The sequence below is a fragment of the Terrapene carolina genome, unplaced genomic scaffold (assembly GCF_002925995.2).
Source record: "Terrapene carolina triunguis isolate 2854851 unplaced genomic scaffold, T_m_triunguis-2.0 Scaffold68, whole genome shotgun sequence".
Lineage (NCBI taxonomy): Eukaryota > Metazoa > Chordata > Testudines > Emydidae > Terrapene > Terrapene triunguis.
The window spans coordinates 12,965,867-12,983,613 of NW_020664419.1; the positions used below are offsets into that span (position 1 = coordinate 12,965,867).

At 44.7% G+C, this 17,747-nt stretch overlaps 1 protein-coding gene across 2 annotated transcripts in view; it reads left to right on the plus strand.

Moving 5' to 3' along the window:
• Nucleotides 1–4,039: 4,039 nt before the first annotated feature.
• The window catches only part of LOC112117804 (semaphorin-3D), a 176,922-nt gene continuing 163,214 nt past the window's right edge, over nt 4,040–17,747 (plus strand). The window contains exons 1-2 of one of the 2 annotated variants that reach the window (XM_026648654.2): nt 4,040–4,128; nt 4,442–4,670. In XM_026648654.2, coding sequence (XP_026504439.1) covers nt 4,551–4,670 — 120 coding nt within the window. In that variant the 5' untranslated portion in view covers nt 4,040–4,128; nt 4,442–4,550. Of the gene's footprint in view, nt 4,129–4,357; nt 4,671–17,747 lie in introns of those variants that run through there. The other variant, XM_026648653.2, reaches the window with a different exon arrangement.

The window sequence follows — 17,747 nt, forward strand, 5'->3', positions numbered from 1 at the left end:
GATATAGGGCCAATTTCTGTCCTCTTTTCCACCGATACAGCCCAAATTACTGAAGTGGCACTGGTGTAACTGAGGGTAGAATTTTTTTGGAGTGTGGCCCTAGTGGAAATTTCCGGTATATTGCATTAGCTTTAACTGGTCCCTTGTTTTTTACTGGAGGATCCATTGATTTGTTCCAAAAACCAGTTGCCAACTGGAAATTTTCAATGTGAGTTTCCAGTAGGGTGAATAAAGCCAATTTGGGAGAAGGATCCTAGTGTATCCTGCCTGGGAAATGTTTTGATACTATCCATGAAGTCTATACAGCTGTTCTCAACCTGTGGTCTGTGAGGCTCTTCCTGGCCAGCCACAGAATGACATATTTTGAGAGCCAAGTGTTGGGAAGACGGTTTTGGGTGGGAGGGTGGCTCCATGAGGGGAGTTCTCTCTGAGGACGTGGTCTGCAGAATGAAAAGGTTGGGGAACCACTGATGTAGTACATTCCAAGGACCAAAAACAACAACAACAACAACAAAATTGTGTGGAAAAAATGGTAAACAGTGAGGTGAAATAATTTGCAGATGATACAAAACTACTCAAGATAGTTAAGTCCCAGGCAGACTGCGAAGAGCTACATAAGGATCTCTCAAAACTGGGTGACTGGGCAACAAAATGGCAGATGAAATTCAATATGGATAAATGCAAAGTAATGCACATTGGAAAACATAATTCCAGCTATACATATAAAATGATGGGATCTAAATTAGCTGTTACCACTCAAGAAAGAGATCTTGGAGTCATTGTGGATAGTTCTCTGAAAACATCCACTTAATGTGCAGCAGCAGTCAAAAAAGCAAACAGAATATTGGGAATCATTAAGAAAGAGATAGATAATAAGACAGAAAATATCATATTGCTATATCAAATACTGCATGCAGATGTGGTCGCCCCATCTCAAAAAAAGATATATACCTCTACCCTGATATAACGTGACCCGATATAACATGAATTCGGATATAACGCGGTAAAGCAGTGCTCCAGGGGGGCGGGGCTGCGCGCTCCAGCAGATCAAAACAAGTTAGTTATAACATGGTTTCACCTATAACGCGTTAAGATTTTTTGGCTCCCGAGGACAGCATTATATCGGGGTAGAGGTGTATTGGAAAAGGTTCAGAAAAGGGCAACAAAAATTATTAGGGTTATGGAACAGCTTCTATGTGAGGAGAGATTAATAAGGCTGTGACTTTTCAGCTTGGAAAAAAGAGATGCTAAACAGGGGATATGATAGAGTTCTATAAAATCATGACTGGTGTGGAGAAAGTAAATAAGGAAGTGTTATTTACTCCTTCTTATAACACAAGAACTTGGGGTCACCAAATGAAATTAATAGGCAACATTTAAATGTTTAAAATAAACAAAAGGAAGTATTTCTTCACACAACACACAGTCAGCCTGTGGAACTCTTTGCCAGAGGATGTTGTGAAGGCCAAGACTATAACAGGGTTCAAAAAAGAACTAGGTACATTCATGGAGGGTAGGTCCATTAATTGCTATTAGCCAGGATGGGCAGGGATGGTGTCCCTAGACTCTGTTTGTCAGAAGCTGGGAATGAGTGACAGGGAATGGATCACTTGATGATTACCTGTTCATTCCCTCTGGGGCACCTGGCATTGGGCACTGTCAGAAGACAGGATACTGGGCTAGATGGACCTTTGGTCTGACCCAGTATGGCCATTCTTATGTTCTTTTGTGTGGAGGGCGGGGTGCAGATCTACCCCTGTCTACTACTGTTTAGCTGAAATCAGCTACCCTGTCTGAGCAACTCTAGTTATAGGCAACTGCCCATCCCCTTTCGCCCAATTCAGACAGCATGGACATCTTGCCTTCTTATTTTGTGTCCATTCACCTGCTGCAGGATCCACCACCAAATGGGTGCAGGCCCTGGGCCCACGTCAATGGGAATGGCTCTTGTGTCTGGTGTGTAATGCTCCTTAGTGAACCTGTGGCTGTCTGATTCACAGTCATGCTTGTAGGGCATAACAAGTGGGGTCCTGCAGGGATCGGTTCTGGGTCTGGTTCTGTTCAATATCTTCATCAATTATTTAGATAATGGCATAGAGACTACACTTATAAAGTTTGCAGATGATACCAAGCTGGGAGGGGTTGCAAGAGCTTTGGAGGATAGAATTAAAATTCAAAATGATCTGGACAAACTGGAGAAATGGTCTGAAGTAAATAGGATGAAATTCAATAAGGACAAATGCAAAGTAGGAAGGAACAATCAGTTGCACACGTACAAAATGGGAAATGACTGCCTAGGAAGGAGTACTGCGAAAAGGGATCTGGGGGTCATAGTGGACCATAAGCTAAATATGAGTCAACAGTGTAACGCTGTTGCAAAAAAAGCAAACATCATTCTGGTATGTATAAGCAGAAGTATTGTAAGCAAGACACGAGAAGTAATTCTTCCGCTCTACTCCGCACTGATTCGGCCTCAACTGGAGTATTGTGTCCAGTTTTGGACGCCACATTTCAGGAAAGATGTGGATAAATTGGAGAAAGTCCAGAGAAGAGCAACAAAAATGATTAAAGGTCTAGAAAACCTGACCTATGAGGGAAGATTGAAAAAATCGGGTTTGTTTAGTCTGGAGAACAGAAGACTGAGAGGGGACATGATAACAGTTTTCAAGTACATAAAAGGTTGTTACAAGGAGGAGGGAGAGAAATTGTTCTTAACCTCTGAGGATAGGACAAGGAGCAATGGGCTTAAATTGCAGCAAGGGCGGTTTAGGTTGGACATTAGGAAAAACTTTCTAACTGTCAGAGTTGTTAAACACTGGAATAAATTGCCCAGGGAGGTGGTGGAATCTCCATCATTGGGGATTTTTAAGAGCAGGTTGGACAAACACTTGTCAGGGATGGTCTAGATAATACTTAGACCTGTCCTGAGTGCGGGGGACTGGACTAGATGACCTCTCGAGGTCCCTTCCAGTTCTATGATTCTACCATATGCGGTGGCTCAGGGTATATCTATGCTACAGCAGCACTGCTATGGAGCTGCAGCTGTGCTGTTGTAAGGCTGCTCCCTGCATTGCCGGAAGGGGTTTTTCCAATGCTGTAGAGAATCCATCTCTTTGAGAGATGGTAGGTAGCTTGAGGGAAGAATACTTCTGTTGCTCTAACCCTTCTACACCAGGGGTTAGGTCTGCCTGACTACAGTGCTGAAATTTGTCACAGCCCTTGAGCAATGCAGCTAGGTTCCACCTACGTTTTCATGCCCAATGCCCCTGCCCATGATGGTTCTGGCAATATCTAGCTCTGTGTCCCAGCCTGGGACCTGGCCAATGACCATGTGAGTGTACCCCACACACCTCTTGGGTGTGATGTTTTGTCCCCTTTAGTGGCCTCCAGACCACTTAGAGATGAATGAGTCCGCTACAGCTAAGGGCCAGCGTTTAGCTCAAGCAATAGAGGCACATGCATTTAGCTCCTGAGGTCCCAGGCTAGATCCTTGCCCGCCTACCACTGGGGTCTGTCGGTATTACATGAGCACAGTGCCCTCCAGCGCAGGGAGGCTGCCTGTTGGCCACCAGCTCCAGGACTCAGGCCGGGTGGCACCTGCCAAGGGCTGCTGCACAGGGCGTGTTTGCGAAGCCCTTTCACTTAACCAAAAGCTGCCAGCCGGGAGACCCCCTGGGACCTGCTGCGGCGTCTGTGTGCGCTCGCTGGCACGTGTGCGGGAACTCCAGCCAACTTGCCCGAGGGTGGGTGGGTGTGTGAGAGGGCGGAGGGCGGTGATGGAAGGAGGAAACTCCGCCGCTCCGAACGGCCCGTGAAGAGCCGCGGCAGCCGCAGGGGGACACCGGAGTCGCGTCACGCTCAAGCGGAGCAACCTCTGCCTGGCGGGGAGCGACCAGCAGCGCCCTCTGGTCCCTGGCTGCGGAGAGCAGCCGCTGCGTGCAAAGGCGAAGGGCCAGCGGCTCTTATCTGAGCAACAGCGTCTCCGGCTTCCTTCCCCTGCGGCAGCGACACCCAGCAGGTACCGTGCCGGCTCCGCGGGCAGGTCCCAGGGCTGGCTCCAGAGGGGGCGAGTCTCCCGGGGGTCGGACGGGCTCAGACACAGTCCCGGCGTGTGGCTACCGCGGGCAGGTCAGCGAGCGTCCAGACGGGAGCCGGTGTAAACCTTTCCCTAAGACGTGCGGCGTCCCGCGGCTTGGGCCAGCAGAGGGCTGGGTGGGACGGAAGAGGGGCTGGTTAAGGGAGCCGGCTGCCCGGGATGCTGCTGGCTGTGCTGCTCCCCAACCGGGGGCAGGCTGTGATTTGGGGGGGGATGGTGAGCCAGGGAAGTGAGTCTCCCCTGGCTTGCCACCGGGACAGCTCGGAGACTAATCGAAGGTGGAGGCTGCAAAGCAGCGGGGCAGATCCACGTGTAAAATCCTCCCCTGTGTTTTCCCCCTTCCAGAGGGGTTTGCGCTGTTCATTCAATCGCTCAGCCGCGGGCGGTTCCCATTGCGGGAAATGACCCACGCTGCATCCAGAGTTGGGGGTTTGTCTACGACAAGAAAAGTTAAATGGAGACGCTCATTGACAGCCTCGTTTCAATAGACGGATTGATCTCCGGGCAGGTCTGCGTTCCAGGCAGGAGAGCGGGTAACGCACCCGCTGGCAAGCTGCGCGCAGCAAACCATTGCGTGAGTTGATCTGGAGTTTATCCCTGGGCAGCCTGAACACAGATCATTGCATGAGCGGATCTGGGACTGGGTTGCAGCAGGAGAGTGGTGTTCGGGTCAATTTCCCACTCTTTCTCAGGCAGCCTCCATCGGTCTGTCTCCCCCGGCCAAACCGCTCACGTTTGCGAGGCGCTCTGCAAATCTGTGGCTAATTCCCTGCAGCGGCTGGCTGGCGTGTTCGCTTTTGCCTGCCCGTTAAGTAGGGAGCGTTTGCTGAGGTGCTCTGGGCACCCGCCTGCTCTCTGGCTCCCCGCAGATGCTCGCGCCATGCAGCGCCGGTGCAGGTGCCAGACACCTGGCAGCAGTTCCTGGGGCGTCGTCTAGATAGCACAGCCGGGTCTGCAGTGCAGCTGCCTTACCGCCTACAGTGTGGGACACCACTGGGGGCTCGGGGGCTTCCCAAGCACTCTATGTCCCCTGTTCAGGCCGGTGAGATCATCAGCTCAGGTGTTTTGGCTTTGCCCTTAATTAATACACTGCAAATAATTCATGCACAACTAGGTAGTAATTAATATTCCCCACCGAGGTGGGTAATATACATTTATAATGTTTAGAGTATCAGAGGGGTAGCCGTGTTAGTCTGGATCTGTGAAAAGCAACAAAGAGTCCTGTGGCACCTTATAGAAAGCTTATGCTCCAATACGTCTGTTAGTCTACAAGGTGCCACAGGACTCTTTGTCAATGTTTAGAGTAGGCGATTGGGAGTCAGGCTGTGCCCCTGACTTGCTGTGTAACCTTGAGCAAGTCCCTTCAGCTCACTGTGCCTCAGGGTACCCTTCTGTAGAATGAGGATAATTATATTTACCCACCGTTTAACACGCTTTGAGATCACTCGGTGAGAAGTGCTATGTCAGTGCTCAGTATAATTTGTGAGCTAAACTTTGTTCAGCTCTTTTTATTTGATTGGATTTCTGGAGAGCGAGACACTATAGGGGGGAATCCTCCCAGAGCTGCAGAAAGAGGGAGTAATATGCCCACTGACTGTGAGTCCTCCAGGACAGGCAATAGGTTTGAACCACAGCCCTGCACCAGCACCAGATTATCATTACATTGCCATCTCTTCCCCGGGAGGGGGAAACGCACTGCTTTGGATCAGAATTAAACAGACACGGGAAGTGCTCCAGAGCTTAGGTATTCGGACTATGGGGAAGGAGGCCATACAGGTCGACAGATCAGTTCCTCCATCTACCTATGTGGAATTCCTTAGTGCTTTTTGAACCAGTTATTGTTTAAATGTTTCCTTAGACAATGGAGGAGAAGGAATGACACAGGTGGGTGGCCATATGCAGTCCTAATGTAGTGCATGCAACTCTATTGAACTCTGGAGTTGCAATTGCTGAGAGCAATGCTGCATCTTTCTCAAGCTCAGCTACTACAGTGAGGAGCGTGATCTAATTGTTTATTTTCTTCAAATGTATCCAGCTGTGGTTAGTATCTGAGTGCCAGTTTGGCCTGTGGTGTTCACTGGAATGATATTGCTAACTTTCTCAAAATTGCAACAAGCTGTATATTGCTTTGTACAGGCAAATGCATAGATGGTGCCCAGGTGCAGTTGCCAAAGCTCATTGTTTCATTGTAAATATTGAAAATGCCTTTTGTTGTTTCTGGAGTGGAAACATTCCATATTGTGTGATGTGATTGGTCTTTGGTGGGCATTGAAGAATTACAAAGCAGCCACTTAGATTTCCATAAAACAGAACGAGACAAAAAATGTCCAAGAACAATAGGGATGATTTGGGAACAGTCAGACCGTATACCAAACAGCTCATTCTTGTCTGCTCAGAAAACAAGCTCCCAAGCTGCTCATCTGCATAGCTCTGTCTTTACACAGATGCAGACTAGCACATTAGTTGCAACAATATACTCAATCACCTTTTACTATTCTTATTCTTGCATTTCTAGTCAATAGGAAAAGATACCTGGATTCCATTTTAATCTTTAGTGAATGGATTAACACACTGCAAAGTAGTTATCTAATATTCCTCTAACGTGAATTATTACATGTGTGAAATATGATTAATTTTATCTTTGTCTTTTAGTAGTTTACTCAGCTGAAGATGAGAGAATGATGATGGGCCTTTTTGTTTACAGTGAGTTTTCAGAGGGAGATATGCCCCTACAGATACCATGGTGATGATTAGTGGTTTGATCTGCATCCATTAAAGTCAATTGGAATTTTGCAATTGACTTGAATGGGGTAAGGCTCAAGAAGAGATTCATGTGTGTGTGTTTCAAAAATTGTGTTAGAAAATTAAATATAAATAATGTATTTTATAAAGTGTCCCCTCCCAAAACCATTGGGATGCTACTTATTAATTATGCAATAATTATAAAAACAATAATTAATTAAAAACACAAAACTACTATATGACTGCCAAAGCATTATAAAGCAAACAAAGAATAAACTAATTACAAAAAATCCTCAGCTCCAAGTTATAAAATAGACTCCAAACAAACCACATGCACGATCCATAGAATAACACAAGTGGGGATAAGTAACAGGGTCACAAGAACACAGGTAAATTAAAACCTCTATAATTTAACCTATCAAAAATGCCATAATCATTTAATGAGATGCTATTTGTGCAGACTTTCTCACTCTGATACTCAAAGGTATTTAGGCACCTAATTCCCATTGATTTCAGTGTAAGTTAGAAGCCTAAATACATCTTGGGATCTGGGCCTTTGTGTTTACAGTGTTCAGAATTATGGAATGATTCTGCTTTCTTTTTGCATCCAAAACCCTGCTGAAGTCAGGGGGAGTTTGGGTGTGAAAGGAATATAGCACTGGGCTCTCAAAACTCTTATCTTTGCAAAGTCTTTTTGCTCCAATGCATTGGTCTTTTAGGTCTGGAAGTCTCCTTTTCCTCTTTCGCCCAAGTGCTGTCCAACTGACAGCCAATTAGCTGGAAGCACTAGGGAGAGAGGGAGGTCAAAAGCATAACTTCCCACTAAGGACTAGATATGGAAAGGTGTAAGGGTACCTAAAAGCATGTAAAGATACAGATAAGATGCCTATTGGAATTTTCACAAGCACTTTGGTACCCAACTCCCATTGGTTTCAGTAGAAGTTAGGCTTTATTTCAGAGGGAGTTAGGCTGTATTTGCATCTTAGGTACCTAAAATACCTTTACAAATCTGGTCATAAATGCATCACCTGCGCTCTTCCATCTAAAAAGCTGCCATATTCTTACAAAGAAAAAAAAAAGGCTTACACAAGAAATTCACTTAAACTTTCTATAAAATATTACATCCAAAGCCTCAGACTTGTTGCCTGCCTTATACTGAAAATAAAATCGATTTCCTTATCTTGCTCCTATGACCAGAGTATCAGAGCACCTTACCAGTATTAATGAGTTTAACCTCACCACTCCACTGTGAGATAGGGAGTTATTATTTACTCCCATTTTACAGATGGGGAATTATGGCCCAGAAAGATTAAGGCCAAAATGTTCGCATGGCCAGTAATTTTGTGTGCTCACCTAGAGACAGCTTGTGTTTAAACTCTTTATCTTCCCTCATTCCAGGGCCGGCTGGGGATCAGGGTGGTCTCCAGCATATACTAGAGCAGCCTGAAGGCTCCTGTAATTTACACCCAGCTCCAAATAGGCTGATTGATCAGCCAGGCATCAACTGGATTTCCTGTCTTTGCCCACATTTCCCTGGCCACAGTCTCTACACTGCCCTTGATGACAGAGCCACTATGTCAGTCTGTAGTTGGCTGACACTCAGCCTGGACTTAGCTGTAGTTTCTTTGAATTTCTTGCATCTGGATCCCCTACAGGAGTACTCACTCCTGGACAATCTCATTGATCCCAGTGAGAGTTCAGCTCATACCCAGGCTCCTTTCTGAGTCCCGTAACAGTTCACTTGTCTCTAATCCCAGGCGGCTGTCCCCAGGTTCCGCGAGGCAAGGGAACTCCCTCTACGTTTGTGTGGCCAGTCTTATCCTTTTAAACTCCACTTTTCCAGGTGAAACATGTTCTGCAGGTGTGCCCGAGTGCAGGAATGCTCATTAGCCTTTCTATCAGTGGGATGGGGTCATGTATCATCACATACCTGCCCCCCTTCCCGCCCTCAACACCAGAAGAGTTTCTTGCTCGAGCATTTCTCCAGTCCCAATCTCCCTGGGGAAAAAATATCTGCATTTGCATGCTCTTTCCCTGCGTGGTGCTGTACCCAGAAGCTATAGGGCTGGAGCGCTAGATACCAGCTGATAATCCAGAGGGTTGAGTCCTTCATATAGTGTAGCCTCCACAAGGTCATGTGGCAGGTGGTTTGGGAAAAGGGACTACCCAGCATATAATAGCTGAGGGAGTCCACCGCCCACTAGATATACAGGGCTTCCTTCTCATTAATTGAATTCAATCTCTCCCCAGGGAACAACTTGCTCTTTAAATATACAGTTGGGTGCTCTTGTCCCTTAGACATATGATGTATTGGATCATTCTGAGCGTGTTTGCATCTTGTTAATCCCAACCTCCTTGCAACACATCCAAGATTCCGTGGGTCTGGCATTCACAGAGCAGTTTGAATGGTGAGAACCCTGTGGAGGCTTGCGTTACCTCTCATGGCAAAGGGAAACAGCAGGAGGAATTTGTCCCAGTGCCTAGGCTTGGTCCAGACTATCTGCTTCACCATGTCCTTCGGTGTCTTGTTAAATCTTTCCATGAGACTGTCTGTCTGTGGATGGTACATTGATGTTTTCAAGGCTTTGATTTTAAAGGGGGAGCATAGCTCATGCATCACCTGCACGGTGAAGTTGGAGCCCTTCAGAGTCTGGGAATGGGAGACAGGGGATGGATAGCTTGATGAATACCTGTTCTATTCATTCCCTCTGAAGCATCTGGAATTGGCCACTGTCAGAAGACAGGATACTGGGCTAGATGGACCAATGGTCTGACCCAGTATAGCGGTTCTTATGTATGTTCTTATGATCAGTCAATATTTCCCATGGAAACCTACACAGGCAATGAGTCTCATCAGCTTGGGAATGATCACTGTTGCCTTAGCTGAACTGAAGGGGATGGCTTTCAGGTAGCGAGAGGTATAGTCCACTACTACAAGTATATACTGGTTTCCCCCAAAGCTCTTTTCTAAAGGCCCAACCATGTCCTCCCTTTTCTTTCAAATGGGGTTTCCACTAATGGCTTTGGGACCAAGGGGGCCTTTGGAACATTCTTAGCTGCCAAATTCTGACACTCAGGACAGGAAGGGCAATATTCCCTAACCTTGTGCTGTACCCCACATCCCCCAGAAAAAGCAGGCCAGTAACCATCGCAAGATCTTATCCCGCCCTAGATGCCCCGCACAGATAATATGACGAGCTAGCTGCATTACATCTTGGCAATGCTTACGTGGTACCCATAGCTAAGTTCTCATTAACCCTGACTGCAGGTTCCGTGCCACTCGATACAGCCACTCTTTCTCCAGAACACTCACTGGCTGGAGGAACCTGTTTCCGTCTCAAGGCTCTTTATCAGGCATAGAGCTTCATGCCCTCATTCTCCACCAATTATAGTTGGACGATCCTCAGCCTGGGCTGACTTGTAGTCTCTTACCCTGGGTCACCTCCTGGAGCACCCACTCCTGGGCAATCTCATTGTTTCCGGTGAGAGTTCAGGTCACTCCTGGGGGCCTTTCTGAGTACAATTACAGTTCACTTGCCTCTAGTCCCTGGAGACACTCCCTAGTTGCTGGATTCGAGGAGCCCTCCAGGGCCCCTTGTCCATATCAGTATCATAGTGTCAGTTCTGCCGCAAACAAGGGAGGGGAAGTGAAAGGACTCACAACTGCCTCAGACTGAGCTTCCCTTGCTAGTGGAGCTTGCTAGTTGTTCCTGGCAGCCTTCCTGCTCCTGGAAAACTCCCGCTCCCCCTATTTGTGTGGCCAGTCTCACCCTTTTAAGCTCCACTTCTCCAGGTGGAGCATGTTCTACAGGTGCACCTAATTGGCACTGAATGCAGGAATGGGGTATGAGGGCATTTCTCATCACACAGCCCTATACCATTGGGTTTTTCCTCCATGGGGCAATCCTTCAGAAGCTTTGAGTTGACAAAGCAGCCCATTTCAGCCAGAGCTAGAGTTTGGCCCATTGTCTTTTTAATCCTGGTAAAGCAATTAAGGTACACAATATTTGTGAAATCTAAATACCTAAATACATATAGTAAATGTGTTACATATTTGCTTTCCTTGCTTGGTGGGATTTCTTCTGCTACCAGTAAGCAACAGAAAAGCTCACAAGATAGGTTCCCCCAAGGCATCTGAAACATGAAGAGCAGCGACTCCTTTTAATTTATGTGCAAACTAACCTTTTATTTGATGGTGAGCTATTTTAATCTTTTTATAGTCCTGAACCTCAGTCATGCTGCTTAAAAAAACCTAACAACTTTGTCTGAGTTTCTTGTATTACAAACTTAGTAATGGCAATGAGTCAATGTTTAAATTAGACCCATATACATCATTAATGCTTTTCTTTCTCCCCTCCATCTACTGTATTTAATCTAAAAGCACCTATCCTCCATTTTTACTTTTCACATACCAGCGGCATACGGCATAATCACTCACATGTTATCTGACTGCGAGAGATAAAACCTCGTAAAATTCTATTCTCGCTTGGATAGAGGGATCCAGCATAAAATGGAATGGATCCATAATGAGTCAGCTCTTTGAAAGCGAGGCACCCCTCCAAAAGTCCACTTTGGTGTTGTGGCCAGTATAATGTGGAGTTTTACAGAAAATGCCAAATAATTTATGGAGGCCATCTGACCTAATGGTCAGAGGAAATAAGGGAAAGCCAAGAGGAATCTGGGTTCCCATCTGGGTTGAATCACTGACTTGATTCAACTCTTTTGATGATGGGTGTGGTATTAAAACCTAGACAGTTATATGTGACCTTAGCGAAGTCACTGCACCACCCAGTAACCCTGCCAACACAACTGGAAAATCCGATTAAAATATAGAACCCTGCTGATACTGTTACCTAGTAATGTAAACATTCTACAGTTTTGATTGGACTTTCTTTGCCTTATGCTTATTGGCTGTTTGCTCCAACCCTCTTCCTCTCCCTCCCTCAGTCTCTTCACATCAGCTTCACTCTACATCTGCCCCCCTCACTTCCCCCTTGCCCTGCCCCCCTGAACCTCCTTCCCTTTAGTGTTCCCTCTCCCTTCACTTTTCTTCCCATTTAGCTTATCCCCTGCTAACTACACCAACTTCAAAAAGTGTTGCGGAAACTAACATGACATTTGCCACCATCACATTTGGTCACTCTCCTGGTGTGTTCTACGTCTTCCCCCACCCTGGTTCTGTCTTATCTATTTAGATTGTAAGCTCTTTGGGGGCAGTGGCTATCTAATACTATGTGTTGGTACAGGGACTAGCACAATGGGGGCCCATTCTTGGTTGGTGCTTGGGTACTACCATAATAGTAATAATAATATTAATTAATTGAATTAGGGGACTTTCCTAGTCAAACCATTTCTCAGGAGTAGCATAGAACATTAGTACTAGTTAAGGTGTAAAGATACCACAATCTTGTCTCCCACGTGGAATCTTGCTGGCTCACACATTAGCTGAGTGCAGCTGTGATGCAGCTGTGGACCTTAAATGTGCATCACAGCTTAAATGATGAGGACCCTCTGCACGGAGGGTGAATTTCACTCATAGGGTGCTGTATATATTACTCTGCTCTTCAGTAATATTTGTCCCCTGGCCCTTACACAAGACAGCACTTTTTAGCATTCTAACCTTGTTCGTGTGTGTACACAGAGGGGAGAGCTGTGTGAGTTTTCTCTTTTGGTGTGGTCACTTTTAAAAAGAGAAAACCCAGAATTAAATTGTTTACAATTGGTCAGTGAATCGGATTCCTGCAGGAAGCAGATGTTGTGCAAAAAAAAAAAAAAAAAAAGCCTTTAAAAATGTAATGATTCAATCTAGCGGGATGGTGGGTGGTTGGGGTATTTTTTGGAGAGAGGGTGAGGAAATTACCCATCTTCCTGGAATATCCAGTTCTAAAAATGTAGATATTGCAGACTTGATCCTGATCTCATCTTATACCAGTGTGACTGTCATAGGACATTTGCACACATTTAGAGTTAAGTCTGTGCTTAAGTGTTGCCCTTAATGAGGATGGTTTCCTGAATCAGTGCCTCAAAGTAATGTAAGATCAGGTCCTTCAAATGTTAAGCATGATTTTGATACCAGATGTGTCCAGATTCTCCAAACTGATGTTTGGCTCAGAGTTTAACATTTTGTACAGCTATATCTAATGGTATGTGCATTATGCATACCGACTTTATATTATCCCCCTGGAAGTTGTCAGTGACACACTCTGTAAAAGTGTGGTTGCTCCTCATCACACTTTTTGTGGTGTAATGAAAAGAGAGAAAATGCTAAGAATTCTTTCACTGCCCAAAAACATTGCTTTCTCCCCTCCTGACCCCCGAAGGAATACTGTTATGATGAGAAGTGCTGGTGACTTCATGGATCACAAAGCTCTTTGAGATTGGGTGTGAACTGCATGAACACACTCTTCAGTTAATATAGTCAGGATAAGTTAATGACAACCTTCCCCCCCCCCCCCGCCTACCTAAGACTAAGGGGTGTGTGAATCCGCCCAGGACTTTTGGACTGAGGGGGTGGAGAAGTGTGTGTGTGTGTGTGTGTTTGAGAGAGAGAGAAGGAGGGCAGAACACTCAGAATCTGAGAGAGACTCACAGGCAGAAAGAAAGCCAGGCAGAAGCCTATAAGCATAGTGTGACCCTGGAGAAACATACAGAAAGGTTCTGGGTCTGGTGCTCGCTAAAGAGGCTTAGGCTATAAGCAAAGAAGCTATCTCCAGTTTGGTTCCTTCTGCGTTCAGAGAAGCAGGACTCTGTATATTCCTTGTAAATAAACAAGACTGCATCAAAGAAAATACCAAACTCTATCCATTTTTGCTCCTACCTGGAACAACCCACTAGACCCTGATTTTTTGACTAGCTGCTTAGGTCAAAAGGATTGTACGCAACTCTCAAATTAAATGCCAAAATATCTGCTAAAAATATAAAAAGGAAGAAATATATTTTAATGTTCATGTAGATATTTATCTTTGGGATGTTACAATCTTTGTAACTTTTTATGGGTGCTGGTAATGCATTATGATGCACGAAAGCTTTGGTTAGAATAATATGCTTTGATCCCAAAGTTGCCATACCTAAAACAGCCAAATAATAGAGTGTGCTGGCAATGACAGGTAGTGGTGTGTTATTGCAAATGTACTTCTTCTCCAGGCATAACAGAGCATGGCCACTTGGGCTCTTGTCTGCACTGCAGTTAAACACCTGCAGGTGGCCTGTGTCCGCTGATCAGACTCACGGGGCTGAGGCTGCAGGGCTGTAAAATGGCAGTGTAGACATTTGGGCTCAGGCCCAAGCTCTGGGACCCTGTGAGGGGGGATGTTCTCAGATCCCAGGCTTTAGCCTGATCCCAAATGTCTACATTGCCATTTTATAGCCCTACATCCCAAGCCCCGCGAGCCGGAGTCAGCTGACATGGGCCAGCCGTGAGTGTTTAATTGCAGTGTAAACATACCCTAAGGGTTTTCCAATTTGAGCCTCTCTTTCTTGACTACTGCGGCATTTCAGTATTTAAAATTTCAGTCTTTCACACAAAATTGACCCTTTAATCAGTTCGGTGACCTTTCATGTTTCTGTAACAAGTGCCTGGAAACCTTTATTAAGAACATAAATATTCCTTTAAAGCTACTCCACGGCTTTGTATCTACAGGGTAATTTTATGCTTCTTGATTAAAGATCCCTTGATGTGTCATGGAAAATGTTGGGGAAAAGATTTAGATGCTTAGCTGTTTGTATCCATTTTCTATATTTTGTAAACCACCTTCGTAGTACAAGTGATGCTTGTGCAATGTATAAGCTTTGTCATTTCTGTTTTGTTTGTAAATTCATTTAGTTGCTAAGAAGGGGACACTTTCTATTCAAAAGGATTATTGTTATTAATGTATTTGTATTACAGTAGCATCTGGAGGCCACAGTCAGGGATCAGGGATCAGTTGTACTAAGCACAGTGCGTTCATCTAATAGAGAGTTTACAAGCTTAGCATATGATGAGAGAGAACAGGTGAGGAAGGATGTTCCCATGGTTAGTGCCCTTACCTAGGACTTGGGAGACCTGGGTGCAGTTCCCTGTTCCACTAAAGACTTCCTGTGAGGCCTTGGGCAAGTCACTTAGTCTCTCTGTGCTTCAGTTCCGCATCTGCAAAATAGGGATAATAGCACTGCCTGACCTCATAGGAGTGTTGTAAGGATAAATACATTAACAATTGTGCAGTGCTGATACTATGGCTATGGTATAAGTTCCTTAGATGGTTTGAACAGGTTGGGAAGACCAAGAAACAGGTGTGGTGGAAGGCAAGGTAATAATGAAAAGACTGGTTAGTATGACAAACAGTCATCTTCGTACACCAACTGTCTATCCCTTGTGTTGTGTTGGCAGAGGTGAGCCTTAAGGAGGGATTTGAAGCAGGATAACATGGGTTTTTACAGGGACCTCCTCCTAAGAGGCAACATGGTAGAAAGCATGAAGATGTTTGAGGAAATAATTGAAGTATTGATGAAGGCTAGCATCATTGGCAGAGAGGAGGTAGGCATTGGTGCCTTAGTAGTAGTGGAGTGGAACACAGGGATGGATCATTCCATAATTGCCCTACTCTGTACACTCATCCTGAAGCTCAGGTATGGGCCATTGTCAGAGACAGGATACTGGGCAAGATGGACCATGGTCTGACCCAGTATGGCAACTCTTATATTCTCATGTTCTGATGTAATAGGTAGGTAAGGTAGAGTTAACTCATGAAAGACCTTAAAGACAAAGAAACATAGTTTGTATTTTATATGGTAGTGAAGGGATGCAAAAAATCAGAGTGATGTAGCCTTTAGAGAAATGAGCCTGGAAGATGGTTTTAGCAGCAGTGTTTTGAATGACTTGGGGCATGGCTAGAGTAACCATATATTCCATTTTGGCCAGGACAGTCCCCTTTTTAAGCTCTGTCCCGGACGTCATGACTTTTTTGGCGTAACTGGGCATTTGTCCCATTCATTCTTGCCCACTGATCATCAGCCGGGTGTCCCATTTTCAGTTTAGGAAAATATGGTCACGTGAGGCATGAGGGAAGACCAAGGTTGCATTTGTCTATGTCAAAGACATAGAAGAGGATATTGCAGTAGTTAAGATGCATGTTGAACACTTAGCAGCTAGAATTAAAAACAAAGTCAAATGAGAGCTAATATCTAAAATAAATAATACTAAATTAGTCTGCTAGTGCCTGGAGCCTCTGAGGGCTGAACTTTCTGGGCTATGCAGCTTCAGAGGCTACATCTTATCATGAGGAGGTATATTGCAAGGAGACTGGGAGCTGGTACAGAGACACAGGGTCTCCATGTGGATGATCCTGGAATCCATGGATACACAGAGAAACACATGAATCTTAGGTGGTATTTTGGTTTGGAGGATCTAACCCCGGCCACTTCCACTGGGGCCAAACCCTAAAGAAAAGCTATCAAATTCCATGAACACAAACTTGTGGTGTTTCCTGTGTAGGGAAAAACATGCGTTTCTGTGCCTCGGTTCTTCATCTAAAAATAGGCATAACAATATTTACTATATCTGTCTCAGAGGGCGTACGAGGATTAGTTCATTAATATTGGTAAAGATTTGTGTTATCTTCAATTGGAAGGAGCTATTTCAGCACAAAGTATCATTAGGCAAGAAACAGCAGGAAAAGCTCAATTGGTCAGGAATAAACCTTCAAATGCAAAAATCTTCAGTGATAAAACAAAATCACTGAAGAATTCCGCCCCCCCCCAGCTCCACGCCCACACACCTCTCTAAAAATAATGTATAATAGGAATTAATTGTAAAATGAGTATTTCTCAAAGTTTCCCTATAGGTATCAGCAGGTCTTGAAATTCTGCAGTTTATCTCACAGTTATATCTTAACAAAAGAAACCTGTGTGGCACTCCATTAAAGTGGTGGGAGGTATTTGAATAATGATCAAGGTAATAACTAAAAAACAAATCCCAACAACACATACTTGTGTGGGAAGTCCAGTTTTGCAAGAGCTGAGGTGTATAAATGTGATTCGTGTTAGGAAAACAAAATCCCCCTTTGAGGACATGCCCGAGTTTGTAGATAGGGAATAGGTAAGATTGTTGCAATTATAGAGTAATCTCATGGCCATGTTCGCTAAAAAATCAGGACTTCACAAGCTGGATCCTCAGCTGGTATAAATCAGAGTAGTGTCATTAAAGTAAATGGAGTTACACTGATTTATACCAGCCTAGTGTCTGGCCCTATATCTGGAGAAGTGTCCAGTAACACCAACTACTTTAATTAAAGGGTTCATGAGAAATTTCAGATTTTCAATTTCAGTGTATAGTGTGAATACACTTTGGGTAAATGATTTTGAAATAGGCATGGTGTCATTGAAAGAATCAGTTTGGGCTATTTTGTCCAGGATCTTAGATTATACATGGGTATCAGATATGAAGGATGCTCAATCCTGATAAAATTGTAGCTGTTTCTTTTAAACTTTAGGTATTATTATTTTTTTCCCAATACAAACACAAAGTGTTAAAGGGTCTTAAGGGCAGAACTGATTGTGGGAAGCGTTTGGAATTTCAGTCCCAAACCACTGGGAGTAGGGAAGTGGGATTACAGCACCTGTTCTTTTAAATCAGGCACTATCATTGTTTGGGTTTAAGGGACTTTTGATTCTTCTTTTCTAGATGCCTTGTCATTGTAAAAAGACCTGTAATTATGACTGCTCAGTTCTGTCTGCCTCTTGAGTGTCCTATATACTGTTTATGCTACACTGATTTATGCTGGAGTTATGACCATGGTTACACCTACAAAAAAGGAGATGTATAATCTCATAAAGCTTTCCCAGTGAGAAAAAAATAAAATCCATATTAAAGAAAAGTAGGGCCCAATATAATAGCCAGAACATGATCTCCCACTGGAGTTCTACATTGTGGAAG